This window comes from Apis cerana, linkage group LG14, assembly GCF_029169275.1.
Source record: "Apis cerana isolate GH-2021 linkage group LG14, AcerK_1.0, whole genome shotgun sequence".
In the NCBI taxonomy this organism is placed as follows: Eukaryota; Metazoa; Arthropoda; class Insecta; order Hymenoptera; family Apidae; genus Apis; species Apis cerana.
In genome coordinates, this window is record NC_083865.1 from 6169625 (window position 1) to 6185798 (window position 16174).

The 16174-nt window shown below is 22.5% G+C and overlaps 3 protein-coding genes across 10 annotated transcripts; 2 read left to right on the forward strand and 1 right to left on the reverse strand.

Moving 5' to 3' along the window:
- Nucleotides 1-196: 196 nt before the first annotated feature.
- On the reverse strand, nucleotides 197-13477 carry LOC108003145 (meiosis regulator and mRNA stability factor 1). Of its 7 annotated transcripts, none has more exons than XR_009832548.1 (26): nucleotides 12758-13314; nucleotides 12164-12484; nucleotides 11905-12048; nucleotides 11470-11751; nucleotides 10558-10724; nucleotides 9679-9773; nucleotides 9026-9221; nucleotides 8624-8783; nucleotides 8355-8550; nucleotides 8186-8271; nucleotides 7960-8085; nucleotides 7730-7882; nucleotides 7204-7602; nucleotides 6791-6966; nucleotides 6537-6709; nucleotides 6257-6468; nucleotides 6036-6186; nucleotides 5782-5957; nucleotides 5312-5695; nucleotides 5008-5211; nucleotides 4659-4929; nucleotides 4208-4575; nucleotides 4046-4129; nucleotides 3602-3962; nucleotides 3270-3506; nucleotides 197-1095 (listed from the first exon to the last, which is right to left on the reverse strand). XR_009832548.1 is itself a non-coding variant. In XM_062084280.1 (26 exons), exons 3-26 carry the CDS (start codon nucleotides 12443-12445, stop codon nucleotides 3451-3453), a joined length of 4902 nt encoding a protein of 1633 aa, XP_061940264.1. In that variant the 5' UTR covers nucleotides 12446-12484; nucleotides 12758-13083; nucleotides 13340-13473; the 3' UTR covers nucleotides 2981-3450. The 7 variants fall into 7 exon arrangements, 5 of the variants coding, with proteins under 5 accessions (XP_061940264.1, XP_061940265.1, XP_061940266.1 ...); XR_009832549.1 differs by lacking the exon at nucleotides 197-1095 and adding an exon at nucleotides 2981-3176; XM_062084280.1 differs by lacking the exon at nucleotides 197-1095 and adding an exon at nucleotides 13340-13473 and having other exon boundaries at nucleotides 2981-3506; nucleotides 12758-13083.
- Nucleotides 238-1136, forward strand: LOC108003105 (NADH dehydrogenase [ubiquinone] 1 beta subcomplex subunit 10). Its single transcript, XM_017065205.3, has 4 exons — nucleotides 238-380; nucleotides 454-589; nucleotides 687-826; nucleotides 909-1136. The coding sequence occupies exons 1-4, from the start codon at nucleotides 299-301 to the stop codon at nucleotides 1031-1033; spliced, it is 483 nt and encodes a 160-aa protein (XP_016920694.1). The 5' UTR covers nucleotides 238-298; the 3' UTR covers nucleotides 1034-1136.
- Nucleotides 13478-13597: 120 nt separating the features above from the next.
- Nucleotides 13598-16149, forward strand: LOC108003102 (dolichyldiphosphatase 1). Of its 2 annotated transcripts, none has more exons than XM_017065201.3 (5): nucleotides 13598-13730; nucleotides 14113-14213; nucleotides 14283-14458; nucleotides 14529-14756; nucleotides 14825-16149. In XM_017065201.3, exons 1-5 carry the CDS (start codon nucleotides 13619-13621, stop codon nucleotides 14952-14954), a joined length of 747 nt encoding a protein of 248 aa, XP_016920690.1. In that variant the 5' UTR covers nucleotides 13598-13618; the 3' UTR covers nucleotides 14955-16149. The 2 variants fall into 2 exon arrangements, with proteins under 2 accessions (XP_016920690.1, XP_061940268.1); XM_062084284.1 differs by having other exon boundaries at nucleotides 14113-14141.
- Nucleotides 16150-16174: the final 25 nt, after the last annotated feature.

Genomic DNA, 16174 nt, shown 5'->3' on the forward strand with positions numbered 1-16174 from the left:
GAATTTTAGTTTATTTTAAATACAAAAATTCCCTATTAAATACATAATAGTATTTAAATAATAAATTTCATTAAAAAATAATAAATAATTAAAAAAATACACAATTTAAGATATTAAAATAATCATTTAAAAATATGGAAACATTATTAGATATAATTGATATATTATAGATACAATTGATGATTACTAGATATAGTTTTTGGTATATCTTCTTCCATGATCCTTGAGGATCATATAATTTGGAATAGAAGTCTTTAACGAATTATACAATTTTTAATTTATATTTAATTCCTTAAAAATGGATGCAGAACAAAATTCTTTTTTTCAATTTATGAAAAAATTATTTTATCTATTAGACGCACCAGTTGAATATTTTCGAGGTATTATCTAATCAGTTATTTGGTTATGTTATTAGAAAAATCAATGACAGTAATAATTTCTTATTTTTAATAGAAAAAGTAGTCACACCAAATCAAAAAAAATATCCATGGTATCATCAAAATTTTCGTCGTGTCCCAACAATTGATGAATGTTATGAATCGGATGTAATTTGTCGTTGGGAAGCACAAAAACAATTTGAACGTGATAAGTACATTTCTAAAATTAAATGTTTAAATAAATGTTTAAAAACTATATTTTTACATTATTGATTAAATATACTTATATCAATATGTAATCAAAATTAGGATGGTTGATGATGAGATCCTTAGTATCTTGAGACAACGATATGAAGATTGTGGTTGGTATTATGGGGATGATAAAGATAAATATTGTAATGATTTATATAAAACTTATCAAGATGCAAGTACTGCATGGTTTATAAAATGTATGAATTTAAAATTTATAAAATTATTTTATTCTGTTTCTGTTAATTTCAATTTTAATTTTAATGTTGTAATGAAATACAGATGGAGATATTGGTGTACCACTAAGTGTAGTTGATGCATTTATGAAACAAAAGCATCGTATGATTTGGGAACGACGTCATGGTCCAGTTGGTAGTGGTATTACTAATAAAAGATATGATATATAAATTATTAATTCATCTCAGTTTGAGATTACAGGTGCATTTGCATCATTGTATAGATAGATATTCTGTAAAAGAGATAAAATAAATTAATGTATTATATTATAAACTATTGTTTTTCATTTGTATAATTATAAACCTGATATTTAAATTTTATATTTTATAAATATAATTTTCATATTTCATATGCTGATTTTTTTTATCATTTTCTATAATAATAATATGTACAAAAATTTTTGATTTATTATGTAATAAACTATTTTATTCCATACTTGTTTAGAAGATTCCATTGAATATTTATACTTTACAATTTCCTTTGTATTTGTTACTACAATAAAATTTTCTTATGCAATTATTACAACATTTTACGCGTTTTTACATTCTTTGCATAAGGATTAATTAAATTTTCTATTAGTCAGAATGCTCTATTAAAAACTATTTTTCATAAAATTTACTATAAATAATATTCTAAATGAATATTTATGTGAAAATGCATGATATTTTAAATTCAAGCAATAAAAAAATATTTTAAAATATAAAATGGAACTTTATTGTGACTAATAGAAAATTTAAATTGACGAATTCATACAATTTAAAAAATAAAGTAAAAATTATCACTTTTTTCATATAAATATAAAATACAATAGAATTGACATTATATCTACATAATAAATATATAACATGTAACAAAACTATGTTATTTGATATGAATAAATTAATACAAATTAGATTTAGAAAACAATAAAAATATTAATACATATGACTGTCATGTAAGGAATTATAAATTTTATATATGATAATATGATTTGATTGATTCATGATTCTTGCATTTTTTTATAGCATGATATCAAGCAATGTAGCGAATCTGAAATATATAATCTTTCTAGAAATAATTCATGCATTTAGTAATTCATAATATCTTTGATCCGAGTTCTGTTTGCAAAATTGTATATATATTTTATTTTTAATATAATAAAATATTTCTTAATAATAAAGTAAAATATGAGACAAGATCATTTACATATTATTCAAAGAGAGCAATATCTTGCCATTCATTCGTATCACATATTAAATGTATTAATTATATATTTTCATAAATAATGTAATCAATATCTTTTTTTTTGTTTTCAAAACAAAATATTTTAGAGTAATATTGTTATTACTTAAAGTAATGTTAGATATTGAATTGATCTGACTGATACGAAAGTATTTTTTTTGTCTTATTTTAGATAAAATATTTATTGCCTGTCACTATTTAATATAATCTTTTAATAAATTTAAATGGAATTTATAAAAATTTCATTTTATATTTTTTTTATCCATCCACGAGTTTCAGTTACTTAATAGTGATTATTAACATTAAACTTAATAATTCTTTAATTAAAAACATTTTCATTTATACAAAAAAAAATAGTATGACACTTCAAGATATCATACATTGCTTTTTAATCACCATTAGAATTCTCAAAACTCATTCATTCATAATACAATTATAAAGTATTATTGTACATGATAATAAGAACTGATAATAATAATAAAAGAAATTCTCTGACACTAGTGAGAAAAATAATTGTATGAATAAAAGTTAAAGTTAACGAATAAATTATAAAAATGAATTATATTCAATTTTATAATTGATAAAAAGATTATTGTTGTATAACAATTTATATGTTGGTCTTTTTAGTACAATTCATTTTTCTATGAGAATAATTTACAATGATTAATAGGGTTGAGCCAATAAAGTCTCAATTATAATAAAATTCAATAAAATTAAAAAAAGAATATTTAGCAATTATTAATGAACAAAATTTGATTTTAATTTTCGCTTTACATAAAATTTTATTGAGGTATAACTTTGTTATAACAAACAGCAGGTCTCAACGTTGGGCACTGGCCCAATCCTATAAAATTTGTACAATTATTACCCATTTTCTATTCGTTTTTATGCATTAATTTTCTTTTTTTTTTTTTTTTTTTCCTATTCTATATCACAGTATGAAAAATGCTACATGAATTTGACACGCAATACAATCAATATAGATCTCTCGGTATAAACGCTTCACAGTTATTCACAATTTTTTAAATCGAAAATTATAGGTACTTAGTATATAGATATTGCCTCTAAATATGAAAATTTAGCCTCATGCCTCTTGAAAATAAATTTTATTTTTTATTTTATATGTATCAAATCGATATATTATTATCATAAATATTTTAAATATAAATGGGAGAGCGTACCTACCATTATTTTGAAAATGGCATATAGATATTTGAACCCAGTGTTTAACAGCCTACCGAGATGCTAATACATTCTTCTTCTTATTAACTCTGTTAACACATCATATGACTATGAAATGTGTTTAGATACCAAATTTCTTATTTTCATATTGTATTCAAACACATTCTTTATTCTCTTACTGAATTTATGATTCAATAGGTTGATTAAATTGAGCAGCTAAACGACGTTTGCTGGTAAATACTATAAAGAATATATTTTTATTTAATATATACATTAATTAAAATAATCAATTAATAAAAACAAAAATAAATTATTAAAAGAAATAAGTTACTTACATTGTTTTGTAGGAGTACTATATTTTTCTTTGTTACTATTAGTTTTCGCATTACTATTATCACTTTCATTATTTTTGAGACTCATATCTTCTATGAGATTATTGACAGTGTTTTCTTGTTTATTTATAGAATTTTCGGCAACAGAAGATATATTCTTTTTAGGAGTTAATGATAACGAAGGAAGTGGCAATTCAGAAGGATGAGGAGCAACAACTAAATTATGCTTAGAAGAAAAGAAAGGTGAAGTACATGGATTTAAAGGATTCTCTGAAGCAGTTAATAAAGTTTTCATTGGTGATAGTAAATTACTACCATCAGATGTAATTTGATGCCACGAAGGATGTAAAGTCAATGGAGGAATCTATAAAAAAAACAATGATAATACAAATTATATTAATAAATAGTATTATAAAAATAATTAAGATTATATATTTGTAATATTACCTGTACGTTAGGAGTACGTGGATATGTAAATTTTGTTGGTGTCATGCAAACTGAGGATTCGCATTGATTTTTGTTTAAATCTTTCTATAATTTAAAAAATAATTTATCAAAATTTATTAAATAAAAAATAGATATAAAAATATTATCTATCAAAGAAAATACCTCAGGAGGAGAATCTGGTTTAGGAGGTGCAGGAAAATCACATGGTGTAATTGGCGTTTGCATTAAGCTTTTGTAAAAACTTTCGCTTCCACTTTCTCGCAATGGCCAATTAAGCGATCGGTCTTCCGAACTTGATGTTTTCCAAGATTTATTAGATTCTTCAGACCATACATTATTCTTTTCTGTTTGTTTCCAGAAATTTTGACTATTAATAGTTTGTTCTGTCCATTTTGCATGTTCTAATGTATTCGAATTATTTGAAATATTGACATGAGAAGATGAATCACTTTCAAAGGATTCATTACTAGAATCAGTATCACAGTATGATGATGCTGATGCGCATGTTGATGGTAATGCCATATCGATAGCTATTTAATTCATTTAAAAATAAATTAAAGCAACATTAATAAATAATGTTTTAAAATAATTGTAAATAATTATTTATACATACCAGCAATTTGTTTATTCAAATATATAATATTTTTTTTTCGCCGTGATAATTTTATTGTTACTGTACAAGGTAATGCTTGTAAAAGTGCAAATGTTGTTGGAAATCCATAATCTACAGGCTTACAAGCAGAACCTATAGTTGATAAATATGCTGTCTCGAATTGTGAAAGTTTTAACGCTCCACCATAATTTATCATTACGCGACACAAATTACAAGCGAAACAATGTAATGGAGTAAGTTCTACAAATTGTTCATCATCAATTGTTATAAACTGAAATCATATATATATTATTATAAATTTGTTATAAAAAATATTTCCTTAATAAAATCAAATTAAAAATTAGCTTACTTGAACTACATTACATAAATTTTGCTTTAGTTCGTCTATATTACACGATTTTAAGTAGTGTTGAGTATATAATTGTTGAAATTCTTTAATTGGCATTCTATGCTGTGGTTTATCAATCAATAATCGACGGCATTGTAAAGTTAATTGCCGCAAGTGAGATTTATCTATCATCATAACTACAAGTTTACTTGGTAAATATACAATCTAAAAAAATTAATAAATTAGAATATTTAATATTAATTTATATCTACAAATTAACAATATATATTATATATATGTATATTAAAATACAATATTTTCATACCTTTACAGTATCCCCGAGTTTCTGCATAAGTTGCAATATAGAAGTGCATCCAAATAATTCTGGTTTTATCGCATAACCAAATTCATGTAAAAAATTTTGTGCAATATTTGAAACACTAAGACAACCTCCCGACCGAGTAATTAATTTAGATATTTGTTTAGAAAGTACACGAAGTCCTTCCTTTTCTGTCAATGAAATTTGTCTTTCTCCAGAACCATCATCTTCTATTTTAACTATGTCTGGTATAGCTTCAAATAATTCAATTAATTTTGTGAAACCATAATCTGATATCCGACACTGATGACCAAAATGGTGATGATATGATGGTACAAATTTATTAAATTGCATTCTACATTGAGGTGCATGTCGTAACAACTCGATAACCTAAATAAAATATAAATATATTAATAATATATTAATATATACATATTAATTAATTTTTTATAATATTTTATTATAGATTTTATTACCTCTATAGCAAATCTTTTTGTTCGTTTTATTTCTTCCTCAGTTTGTTCTCGTTTAGGAATAGCTATCATTTTATCCCCTCCATTAATTATAGTGACAACAATAGTATTTTTTGGTATTTCATTGAGGATATCTTCGATATCGCATACTCCATAATCCACTATATCCCAAGGCTTAGCTATAAAAGAATATATCATTATAATTAATAAAAAAAATATATCATATTTTCATAATTATATATATAAAAAATTTTTACCTATTACTCTAGCATAAACGCTTGGAAATTCTGAAAGTGCTACTTGTTTACTAGCTTTAGATTTTAAAACTCTTAGAAGATCAGATGTAAAACGACGTACTTGAGCACGATGGGATAATGTAATAACACGATTATTTCCTTCACCCATTACCTATAGTAAATAATTAAAATTTTATCATTAAATAATTTAAGTTTTAAATGAATAATTTTTTTTTACATACTTGTACAGTATGAGTAAGCGCTTCTAAAAGATCGATTAGTTTTGTGAATCCATAATCAGCAACTCTACATTGTCTTCCAAAATGATGATGATATGTAGGTATAAATCGATGAAATGGTAATTGGCAGTGTGGAGCAGTTTTTAAAAGATCAACTAATTCACGACTGAAAAGTGCTAATTGATTTGCAAGCGGAGAACTTAAACATTTATTCTCTAAAAAAAATATATCATCTCAATATTAATCATTGATTAATTTAATTATTATCATTAAAATATCTTACCTTCATGTTTATTTTCATGAGATTTATTTTCTGCCCAAATAAGATATTTTATGCTACCAATACCCTGTTTTAACTCAACACATGATAAACAAGATACTAGATGTTCTAAGGGTACTCCATTTTCAACTACTTGTAATTTTTCTTTAAATTCAGCCTCATAACAATTTGACAAACTAAAATTTATTTATTAATATTTTTAATTGAAATTATGAAATGAAAAAAGAAGACAATAAAGGAAAAAAATAACAATATACCTAGGCAATGGTAAACTGCCGTTATGCGTAGTTAATAATTGCTGTATACGTGGTTCGAGAACTTTTAAAGAAATTTTTACATTTGGAAGTGATGCTACTTTTTGTTCAGCCCATCCTTTATCAGACCATGGTTTTAGCGTATGAATAGTGCAGTATGGTAACTCTACTTGTTCCTCCTAAAATGACCATGAATTTTTATTTGATATAACTTATATATTCATACATTAAATACAATATATTTTATATTATTTCAGAACAATTTTCATCGCTTTAAATGATCGTCATAGCTTCTCAACGATAAAAGGAATGATAACTCTACTTTTATCGAAAAAGCTAAAACTCGGCTTTATATCCATCATTGTTAATTTTAAATTTAATATACATAACATTATATAATATAAAATAGAATGTACCTGAGTTGTATTATTAAAACATGGTGATGGAGTATTTCTGTGATCTGGATTAAGAGAAACCATTCTACCACCAGGATCTTCCGTAATAATACAAACATCTTTCATTTTGTACAATTCGGAAACACTGATAGAAATCATGAAACGACTCTCATACATTTCTCGAAATTTAAAAAGAGGAAGTTCGTGACCAGGTACTTCTTGCAATAACATTACGATTTGTGCTCGCACAACTTGAGGACTTGCTCTACCACTATGAGCATATGATATAAAAATACGTTTATATCCTAATTTATGACGATGCAATTGAGAAATTGCGTATTGTGCGTCTGCTAAAGAAGGTACTTTGACACTTGCTGCAAAGTTACCATCAGATTGTGTAAAAATAGAAACATTTAAAACCTAAAATTAATATTAATTGTTAATCATTAATAGTAAATATATTAAAAAATCATATTTAGTATTATTTTAATTTTATTATATTATAATTATTATAATAATATAATTATAATATTAAATAATAATTTACCATCACATGTTTCATAAAAATAGAGACAAGCATATGTCTCATTTTTTTTGGATTAATACTTTGGTCTAAATTAGTTACTTGCAATTCAATAGGCGTGCATGTTTCATTGTTTGTTGATATTCCATTGCGATTATTTACTGGATTGAAAAATTTCTAATACATTAAGAAATAAATTATTAATTTAAAAATGATAATAAAAGAAAATAGAAAATAAAAGAAAATAGAAGTACCTCAACTTCTTCACTTTCTGTATCACTTGGATGATAAGGTGACGTACGATTACTTTGTTGATTTATCGTTTGTATTGTACTTTCATAAGGCGAAGGTGTCCTAGTAGTACGTACAGACGCGTTTTGCTAATTTGTGGAAAAAAAAAAAAAAATTAAGATTTATTTCAACTTTATTTTTCAACTTTATTTTCAATTTTAATTTAAATTATTTTAAATTAATTTATACTTGTCCATTCCATTGATTTCGCTCTCGTGATTGTAAGTCATACATAGGAGATGGACTTCGACGTTTAAAATTCGATTGAGGATGTGCTGCATAATAAATTTTTTAATTATAAATTTAATTATAAATTTAATTATAAAATTTGTCATAAAAGAAAAAATGATACACATACTAGTTCCATTCAAGTTTATAGGAACATTTAATGAAGGATGTTGACTAGTCCATTCTGAAGGTTGAACATAAGAAGTATGTGTTCCTCTGATACATCTTAAAGCTTCAGAAGTTCGAGGAGCTACATCATTTACAACACCACTATCCCGAGCCTGCGGAATATGAATTCTTCTACTAAGTACTTTTGTTTTTTCCACCTTAAATTAACACAAATGATAAATCAAAACTATATATATTTTATAAAATTAAAATTTCAATAACATTATATACCTTATATTGTTCTTCCCACACATGACTAAATTGCTGAGAACCAGAGACTTGCCAGAATGAAGGAGATTGAGTCCTTGCAAGTTCATTATAAGTTCTATTAAAAGCTACATTATTATTATTTGGATATGGTCTTCTAACAAAAACAGGAGGTTGAACCATTCTATAAAAAATAAATATAAAAGTATCTTAATTTTTAAAATATTTATAATAAGTTTCATTATAAATTCTAATATATATTAATATAATTTAATGCTCAGATAAGATCAAAGTTTTCTAAATTTCATTGCCTGAATCAAGCAAGGACAAAGTCTACTTGCGACTCTAAGGCTCTTTCTCGGATCTTCATCATTTTATTCTATTGTATTATATTTATATTATATTTGTAATTCAATTTATAATTACCCTACTGGTGTTGAAGTGGAAGTGCAATGAGCATTCCATCCAGAATATGTTCCAATAACTGGCATAGATGACTGATAATGTGGAAATTGAAGAGCTCTTCCACCCGCTAACGAAGCACTTGCAGTATACATTTGTCTTGGAGAACTAGTAACAATTTCTGATTCACTTACAGTACCGTTTCTGTTTATAGAAATTCCTAAAAATGTAAAAATATATTGCTAATAAATATAGTATATATTTATCATTATTCTTATTATGTATTGTACATTTATTTCATTATCATTTATATACTATTTTATTGTTATATCATATGTTACTAACATATATATATATATATATATATATATACATTTTAGAAAAAGTAGTATATAAAATAATAAATATAAAATAAAAAAAAAAAATTTATATTACTACAAATATAATGCAAAATTTTTTCTTTTTATTCTTCAATATAATTTTTTAATTAATAATAAATAATTAATAGGTTCATTTAAAAAATTGATCTATTATTTAATTTAATAATAATTTCGAAGAAAATTATAACACTTCATGCTTTATTTTGTATTTTATCATATATATTTTATTAGTTATTTTATTAGTTTAGCAATAAAAAAACTTTTAGAAAATGAAATGGATAAATAATATAGAATTACCTCGAATTTTTTGAAAATGAGTCCCTTTCTCTTTTAGAAATTTTACGGAAATTTTCGAACCAAAGACAACCTTCCCATTCAAACGCTTCTGAGCCCTATAAAAAAAAAGTCACATTGTTATTAAGCAAAGTCAACTAACTGTAATTATAAAAGGCCAATACACAAGATAATCAATCCTATGAAAATGACCTTCAAAATTTTAATAAACACATTTATGATACAATTTATGTCGGTTAATTTTTCAAAAAATCTCTATAACTTTTATATATACTTATATAATATTCATATACTTCACTAAATGTCTTTGTTTTTCAGAATCATAATAATTCTTCATATTTTTAGCTTACCTTATATATAAATAAAATCATCAAATCATGTCATTATTATAACATATATAAAATAACAAAATTATATAGATAAATAAAATAATAAATAATAACAATGTACCAAAAAATAACAATGTTTAACTCTTATTACTACCATACATATAAATGAAATATGTTATACAAATTAAACTTATGATCTTCTTACAATATTAGATTCGTTACATTGCTATACACTGTTTGAATCCTACCTTATTTATGTATTTATCCCTACTAGTTTAAATACTATTTTTTTTTACTAACGCGAAAAAGACCAATAAAATTTCTGCAAATAGAAACAATTCATTGGTTACATAATGGGCGGGTTATTCAAATATAAAATTATATCTGATATTATATATTATTTACATCATAATTAAATTATAAATACAAATTTCTATTATACAGTTATTTTATACAAATAATTAAACAAAACTTACTAATATAAAAATAAAACAAATATATATAATACAAAAGGTTTGAAGTAAAATGTAATTGCAATATTTGATTATAATACCTTTCTGCAAAAGGTTTGGAAGTAAAATGTATAATTGCAGTATTTGATTGAATTTCCATTACTTGACCACCATAGTTTTCGAACATTTGTTTAAGACAACATTTAATAGATACAATATCCTGATCTTCAGGAAGGTTACTAACTAGGAGATCATAATATGTAGTAACCTGAAAGGAACATAAACTTTACAAAATATTAAAAAACATATACATATAAAATATATAAAAAAAGTTAATAAATGTTAAATAAATAAAAACATAAAATGTTAATATATTTAGAACATCTTTGCAGGATCGATTTTAGAAACCAAAACAAACAAAAATATAAAAAAATACTAATTGAAATCATTTATTATATTATTTATTAAGTTAATTTAAATTTGTATTTGATAAAATGAAATGGGAATAAAATGTAATGGTATAATATAATATAATAGAGATTGAGCAATTTCTCATTTCTATTTCTATCTTGTTTCATTAAATGCAAATTGTTTATAATTTAATATATTTTAACTAAACATTTTTGTGTAATAATTTTCTGTAGATTTGACTTTTCAAAGATGTTTTATAAATATATTAATATATTATATCATACACACACACACACACACACACAAATTAAAAAAAAAATAAGATTATTAACATGTTGACATTTTACATTTATAAATTTATATTTATAATATTTTATGAATATTTTAATATATTTTATAAATATTACAAATTTAAAATTAATAAACATTTCACATTAAATATAGATTTACATATAAAAATAAAAAAACAATTATAATTAAAAAATTTATTATATAAATCTAAAAATTTAAAATACAAAAAATCTATTTTATATTTTATTTTTAATAGTATAAAATAGTATTAGAAAAATATCTTAAGATTATTTTATAAGAAAATAAGTTACCTGTACAGTTGTGGATGGCAGTGATTCCATAAGTTCTGAGAAATCATAATGCTCATTGGCACATAATATTAATGCTTCAGATGTATTTTTCATATGTAAAAGTATCACATGAATTTTTTTTCTATAACGTAAATCACTGAGATCAGGAGCAAAATTAATATCACCAGATATTAAAATCACAGCTGCTGGACTTCCATGAATATCAGCAAATCTTCTAATAGATTGTTTAAGTTTTTCATCAGCAGCATTTTTGCATTCTCTAGCAACATGTATTAAATTAACCTGATAGACGTAAAATTTATAAATACAAATTTATAAATAAATATATTATAAATTTATAATAAAAAATTTATAAACTTATAAGTGTTATGCTATTAAAAAAATAATATTAAATAATTTATATATTTTTAATAAATATATATTAATTGGATTTACTTGAGCATTATTTAATTCTTTCATAACCCGACTATTTTCTCTTAAGACATCACAAACTACAATAAATTCTGCTTCCCTATAACCATTAAAAAATTTTTCTCTAATTACTTGTGTTACAGCCATGGCGGACCTTCCCTTTGGTACCTGAAATAATTATAAAAAAATATTATAATCAATTACAAAATGTAATATATTTCAATAATATAATATAATTATATAAATATATATAATAAATATAATTATATAATTTAATACTAACATGACAATTTTCTATATCCCAAAATACACCAATGGGTGGAAGATACGTTGGTAAAGATGAAAAATTAACTGGACTATCATGATGCGAGAAACAATGATATTTATAATGACTTAATAATGGAGAAACAGATGTTGCATTTTCAACTGTAATGCTATTATTGCTACTATTTAAATCACATAATGATTGAGATATGCTATTTTCTATTAGCCTTTCATTTAGACCTAATTCATCTTGATCATTCGCACAAAGTGCATAATAGTCTGTAGTATCTTGGTCTGCCATGTGGTTTATAGAATGTCATATAACATTCCAATACAAGAGCTACAATAAAATAATCAAAAACATTATCATGTAATATATTTTAGACAAAAAATAAAAAACATTTAATATATATTATATACAATATAAAATTAAAACATTAATAACAAAAAGAAAATAAAAATATAAGTCAAATTTAATTATAAAATTTATAAATATTATTATCTTATTTTGTATTGTTAATAATAGATATGTATTGTTATCAACAATATCATAAAATAATATATAAAGATTATATGCAATATATAATATTTCATATAAATGATCGTACATTACCTAAAACATTAAATTTATTACATAGTTTAAAAAATGTTTGTCGGCTGTATGAGGACATACAGGACGTGGTCAAACGTAAGATAAACGCAATTTCTTAAATAATTCTAGAAAAACTACAAAACAATCGGTAAATTAAAACCACAAACAATACCCACATCGTACCGACTTTCGAATAAAATTAATACCACAAACAGAAAGCAAACACCGATCAAAGCAGCATGCAACTATCCAACTATCGCTACCTCTCCCGCTTCTTACGCAGTGCACAATGCATCTTGCAGGCACAAATAGTAACTTCACATTCTTAAGTTACTATATAGTTGAATCTATATAATTAAATTTCATATTTTATACATTTATTTTGTATTTAATCATTAAGAAAAATTATTAAACAATAAGATAACATAAAAATATTAAAAAAATGTATATTTATCATATCTATTATATGTTCTTATTATTCATATAAATAAAAAATATATGTTAATAATTATTGTCTAATATAATCAAAATTTTGTAATTTAACATTTTATAACTTTTTATAACAAAAAATACTTTTTCATTATTTTTACTTTCATTAATTACCTATGTTTAGTTTTTTTATTTTATTAATAGATATTTATAGATACAATGAAACACATCAAAGATAATTTATAATATAGTGTATAGATAAACGATATCGAATATGATTGGTCAAATAAATAAATATTAAAAGAAAATAATAAAAATTATTTTTTTGTCGGATCTCATTGAACTACATCTGCTTTGAAGTTATTTTGTTAAGTTTCTACCACTATTCTTCGGATTCCATGGTCGTTGCTGCGTGAGTTGTCCGAGCTATGATCACTTCAAAATTTCGATAACATGGCATCGTTAGAGGACGATTCATTTTATAATATTAAATCACATTCTGTTAATTCTATTCAAAAATCAGAATGGATTCCTTTGTCTCTTACTTTAGTCGAATATCCTCAAGGTAAGTATTTCAAAATTTTTCAACAATAAAAAAATTTTATTTTTTTTCTATTATTAATTTAATTTCATAAAAATTTCTTATTATAAATATCTATTTTCTTTTTTAGAAAATATTTTTTATTAAATTTTTTATAAGATTTTGCTTGTGTTTTTAAATCAGAATTTTTAGTTAAGCATTTTTATTTAATTAAATTTTAAATAATTTATTTTTTAATTTATTAATTTATTAAATAATTTATTTTTGCATATGTTTAATGATACTAGTTATTTTCAGCTATATATTTAAAAAAAATATAAAATTTGAATTTTTTAAATATTAATTATAACATAAATATATTTATATTTAAAATTTAATTTATTTAATTTTTTTTTCTTTTTTGCAGGTGATTTATTTGGAAAATTTTTAGCTTTAGTAAGTTTACTACCATTTGCTATTATAGTTGGTTTCATAACATTAATTCTTTTTAGAAGAGATTTACATACAGTAAGTAAAAATTTTCAAATTGATTTAATATATTCTTAATTTTAATATTTAAAATAAATTCTTTTTTAGATTACATTTTTTAGTGGAATTATAATTAATAAATGTATAAATTTTATATTAAAACATATAATCTGTGAAGCAAGACCAATGAGACATAATGCTATTGAATATAATGGTATGCCATCAATGCATGCACAATTCATATGGTTTTTTACTACATATATAACACTTTTTATATGTATAAGGTAATTTTTATTTTTAAAAAATAAAAAGCAATATATTGTGATATTATATTATCATTATATATATTTTTAGATTGCATCATAATAATAATAGCAGCATTTCAGAAAAATTTTGGAGGATTACTATCATTATTGTTTCTATAATTATTGCTATTTTAATTACATACAGTAGAGTTTATTTATTATACCATAGTAATTCTCAAGTTGTATGGGGTACATTTATAGGTATTATGTTAGGAATAATATGGTTCATAATTACATATATGATTCTTACACCAATTTTTCCTATAATTGTCTCATGGTAAGTTAATATTAAACAATCTTTTAATTTTGTAAAAAATAATATTATATATGATATTATATTTTCAGGCGGATATCAGAATATTTATTATTACGTGACACAACATTAATTCCTAATATTCTTTGGTTTGAATACACAAATATTCGTACAGAAGCAAGAGCACGTTCAAGAAAATTAGTATCAATGAAATCACAATGACGCCTAATGTCTGGCCAATGGGCTGATAGTAAATAAGATATAAATATTGAAGAAAGTCATCAAATAAACAACTTTAGTCAATCAAAATGTAAAAATTGAAAATTTATTTGGCTTAAAGGAATAATCATAAATCAATGGCATTGAATTTTCACTAATAATATTTAAATGCATAAGGTATTAGTACAAATTTCATATGAATTTTCATATTCATATCATAGAATATGTACATTTTGTCAATTGATTTTTTTGCATAACTTATTTATGACAATGATCAACAACATTATTTTAATATTAATAATTTAATATTAAAAATTTTAATATTAATTTAATAACGTTAATTTTTATATTTATATTCTATATCATAAAAATAAAATATCTATATGTTCAAAAAGAATTACATTTACTTTAAACAAAAAAATGAATTTAGTGCAATAACAAAATATATAGTTAAAAAAATATATAGTTTTGTCACTAGATAAAATAAATTTATATATAGTTTATGTTGTAATATATCAATATTTTATCACTAGATGGAATAAATTTGTACATTTCTTTATGTTATCAATAAGAATTAAGTAAATCATAAATTCAAAATTATTGTATCTTATATTTAATTAAGATTAATATTACGTTTTTTTATTATGCATTTTTTGTAATATATATATTTAAGTACAATTTTTTATATAATTTTTATGTACCAAGTATTATATATAGTTCCTTTTTTACTATAGTATGCTTAAATACTATACTACAATAATTATGCTTAAGTAATAGAACTGTATATTAACTTGATATTAAAAAATTGTAAATTAAAAGACAAAAAAAATCAGCAATTAAACTGAGAATTTAAATTATATATGAAATCAAAAATTTAATTAAATAATTAAAAATTTTTTAAACATTTAATAATTATTTTAATTGTTGATTTTTAAACAAAGTAGTTTTTAGAAAAATGTTAAAAAGTGCTTATACATGTTAACTTTATTTTATATTTAATATAAAAAAAAAACATTTTAGAATTATATCATTATTTTTGCTCAATTAAATCTTGTTATAACAATTATATTATAACAAATATAAAATTTGGTATTGAAAATGAATAAAAATTATAATTTTTAAATCAGTGCAAAATTATTATAATGTAAATATGCAATAATGTTTTATAAGTGAACTTTAAATAAATGCATACAACAAATTGCTAATCTTTATATATTGATTCT